The 4,057-nt window shown below is 37.7% G+C and overlaps 1 protein-coding gene across 1 annotated transcript; it reads left to right on the top strand.

Annotated features, from left to right (window-relative positions):
- The first annotated feature begins 424 nt into the window (after window positions 1–424).
- LOC110867932 (50S ribosomal protein L7/L12) lies at window positions 425–4,057 on the top strand. The gene is made up of 2 exons (XM_022116989.2): window positions 425–1,111; window positions 3,739–4,057. Exon 1 carries the CDS (start codon window positions 574–576, stop codon window positions 1,108–1,110), a length of 537 nt encoding a protein of 178 aa, XP_021972681.1. The 5' UTR covers window positions 425–573; the 3' UTR covers window position 1,111; window positions 3,739–4,057.

Below are 4,057 nucleotides of genomic sequence, written 5' to 3'. Positions count from 1 at the left end.
TACCCTCCTCCCACACTAAGGGGGTGTTTGGCCTAGCTTTTATTTTTTGGCTTATGCTTATATTTTAAAGTAGCTTATAGCTTATTTTCTATCATTCGATAAGCTATTTTTAAGTGTTTGGATTAGTTTATATCTTATTTTATATCATTTGCCCTTACACAAAGAAGATTCTTCAAATAAGCTAAAAAACCATCAATTTAGCTACTTCAAATTAGCTTATATAAGCTAATAAGCATAAGCTTAAAAAGCTGAACCAAACATCAAATTAAGCTTATTTTATAAAAAAAAAAGCTAAAAAAAGCTATAAGCTTTGTTAAAAAAGCTAGGCGAAACACCCCCTAAGTAGCCTAACGTAACCACTAAAAATCTCAACTAGCACCTTAAAAAAAACAATAAACTAAACATGCACCCCTAGTCTTTCCCCAAACACAAAACCACCCCCTTTAACTTTCTACAACCTCTAAAACCTTCACCACAAATCTTGAAACCCCTATCGCCGTCGTTCCCATAAATCTCCTCTAAAACCCTCAAATTTCCGATCACCATCTTCCATGATCACACCCCACTAAAACCATGAACAAACACATCTACAAACGAATCACCCAAACCCTCACACACCCCAAAAAACACCCCCATTTCCACACAATCCGACCATTATGTTCCACCCCACAACAATCCAATCAAAACCCATCCAATCGGGTGTCCGAAATAGTCAACGAGCTCATGAATCTAACGCTGTTAGAATCAGCAGACTTAACAGAGGTTATGCGAAAGAAAATGGGTATAAACCAGATGCCGATAATGGCGGTGATGATGCCGGGGATGGGGTTGAAGACCGGCGGCGGAGGTGCAGCAGCGAAGGGCGGGGCAGCGGCGGCGGCGGTGAAGGAGAAAACGGCGTTTGATTTGAAACTTGAAGGGGGGTTTGATAGTGGGTCGAAGATAAAGATTATAAAGGAGGTGAGGACGTTTACTGATTTGGGGTTGAAGGAGGCTAAAGAGTTGGTGGAGAAGGCTCCTACTTTGTTGAAGAAAGGTGTGGCTAAAGAGGAAGCTGAGAAGATTATTGAGAAGATGAAGGCTATTGGGGCTAAAGTTGTTATGGAATGAGGTAATTTTGTTTTAAATGATTTGTTTTTTGTTATTTGGATTGTTAGAATGATTTGTGATCATTGGCATTACAGTATATAACAAGTGGTTTAAGTATATATTTTCCAGATGTTTGTAGTTTTAGGCATAGTTGTCGAAGGTGTAAGACGCACTCAAGGCGCAAAGGCGCAACTCTTTTAAGCGAGGTGTATATGTAAAAATACAATTTTTAGGGGTTTTAGACATGTTTTAGGCTTCTTTAGGTTGATTCCAGGGTTGTTTAAGGTTGGTATAAATGTATAATTGTTTGAGACCTGTTCAGATGATTTTTGGCCGAAATATATTGGGCTTGGCCCGAGGCGAGAAGGCTGCGCCGGGACTGAAAAGTGGGCCTAGGTGCGCGCCTGGGTGAACCCTGAAAATAAAGGTTTTAGGTAGGGGTGTTCACAAACTGTTTAAACCGATCTGAAACATCTCAATCGTAGAAGCTATGCTGGTTTGAGATTTAAGCTTTGGCGGTTTATTGGTCTGGCTGGTGTTTTGAATTTTGGAACAATGGAATGTGCCATTTAACCTTTATTATTGTTATTAGTTTCTTTTTATTTTTTTATGTTTGGAGTATTTAGTTATGTATATATGTTATATTAATGAAGCATCTTTACCATTATAAAATTGGAATACAAAGTAGCGATTTAAAGGAAGTAAACAAATTTTTTTTGAACGGCCAACGAATCCTCCAAATGGTCATATCGACAAACAGCTGAAGCCGTCAGGCTGGCCCACCCAACTCAGTCGGTTTGGTTTGTCATTTCTTGAATCTGTAGTTAGTGGTTCAGCATGCATTTTTTTAACAAATTCGGTTGCACTCGGCAGTGAACACCCCTGAGTTTTAGGGTTTTAAAATATGTGCATTTTTCCTCTGATAATTTTTTTGGAGATACTCATAGTTAGTTAGGGGTAAAATGTATCATGCTAGAAAACCACTTTAGAGTAGGTAGAGGTGGCAAGAGGGGTGGTTTGGCTTGAACGGGTTTGGGTTGACCGGCATGCTTGGAAAACAAATGTTGAATATACTTTGGGGACTTTCGATCAAGCCGATCTTTCACAATAGATTAAATACAATCCAGTTATCCAAGTCGACTCATATACCATCACCTATAAATGGGCCACAATTGTTACCTTCATGAACACTCTTTATTAGACGAAATGCCTCAAATGCTACTATTTTTTTATGAAAAATGTTATCCCGATTTTTGGTAACAAATCGTTTGAACAAGTCTGAACTCTGAAATAGTTACACTAGCACTAAACAAGACTGGAATCAACCTAAACTAGCCCTAAACAAGCCTAAACATGTCTAACACCCCTAAAAGTGGTAATTTTATACTATGCTCCTCGCTTTTTAAGCGCATTGCAGCTAGGCTCCGGGCGAGGTCCATGTGCCTTGTGTCTTTGACAACATAGATTTTATAGTTTTGCGGGGTATACATGATACTATCCTTTTATATAAGTATTTAGTGATTGTTAAGAGCACTAATTAGCTTGCTTTAAAAAGCGAGCTTTGTCTACCTAGGAAAAAGTTTTAAGCACTTTGCGTCTAGGCTCCGGGGGTGGTTCATGCATCTTGTGCCTGGAGTTTCTTTAGTTGTACACTTTTACATAGACTAAGCAGTCAATAGCGGTGCTATAGCGGTTAGCGGACCTCAGGGTGTGTAGCGGTCCAAATAGCGGGGCCTATAGCGGTTCCGCTATTAGCGGCGCTAAATACCGCTATTTGGAAACCTATATAGCGGTTATAGTAGTAACGCACTAGAATGAGGCAACACAGTAACACAGGTAGGTGTTTGATTGTGTTAATTCTTAAATTATGTTAGATTTGCGACAGGTTTTTGATAATGGAATGATATTACTATGAATTTTGATATTACTATTAATATTTTACATAGACTAAGCAGTCAATAGCGGTGCTATAGCGGTTAGCGGACCTCAGGGTGTGTAGCGGTCCAAATAGCGGGGCCTATAGCGGTTCCGCTATTAGCGGCGCTAAATACCGCTATTTGGAAACCTATATAGCGGTTATAGTAGTAACGCACTAGAATGAGGCAACACAGTAACACAGGTAGGTGTTTGATTGTGTTAATTCTTAAATTATGTTAGATTTGCGACAGGTTTTTGATAATGGAATGATATTACTATGAATTTTGATATTACTATTAATATTTTTCAAAGATATATTTGTATATATATATATATATAAATACATAAATTATGCATGGTATAAAAATTACCGCTATATCACTGCTATACCACCGCTATAACCTATATATCATATAGCGGACCTTGACCGCTATTCAATTTTGGACCGCTATAACTGCATAGCATAGAGATGATGCTTTTTATATCATTAGATTGTATGTATTTTTTAGTATTTTTTTTTTATTTCTGATCGTTTAAGGATTTTGGTAGGAAAGATATTATCTGTAATTATTTTATAAATATATATATGAACACCATACGCCTTGCCTATGTAAGGCTAGCTCTCTCGGCTTCCAGGACCTTAACCGCCGTACACCTTTTGAAATCAAACTAACCTCACTAACTATTTTACATGTTTTTATTAACTCCTGTTGCTCTTTTTTCCATATGCAGGCCTTTGTCAACAGTGCAAGTTTTCATATGCATTCTCGTCCTCAAACATAGGAGGTCATGTTAGATTTTGTTAATCGCATACGCGTTTTTCTCTTTATAGATGCATTTATTCATATCTATATGCGCGAACAGCATCATGTAAGCTCGTAAGTTTAATCGTAGGATTTGATCTTCTTCAGAGATGATTTAATGACGGAGGTTAGTTTCTCCCTCCCAAAATAATTGTAACAAATTGCAGGTGTTGTTTTTCTAAGTTATGTTACAAATTTTGAACATTTTTTTTACCTGAAAAAACTATCCGGATTTATCTTCTGAAGTT

The sequence above is a fragment of the Helianthus annuus genome, chromosome 7 (genome assembly GCF_002127325.2).
Source record: "Helianthus annuus cultivar XRQ/B chromosome 7, HanXRQr2.0-SUNRISE, whole genome shotgun sequence".
NCBI lineage: Eukaryota > Viridiplantae > Streptophyta > Magnoliopsida > Asterales > Asteraceae > Helianthus > Helianthus annuus.
The sequence above is the reverse complement of the archived record's forward strand: the minus strand, read 5'-3'. Positions and strand labels throughout refer to the sequence as shown.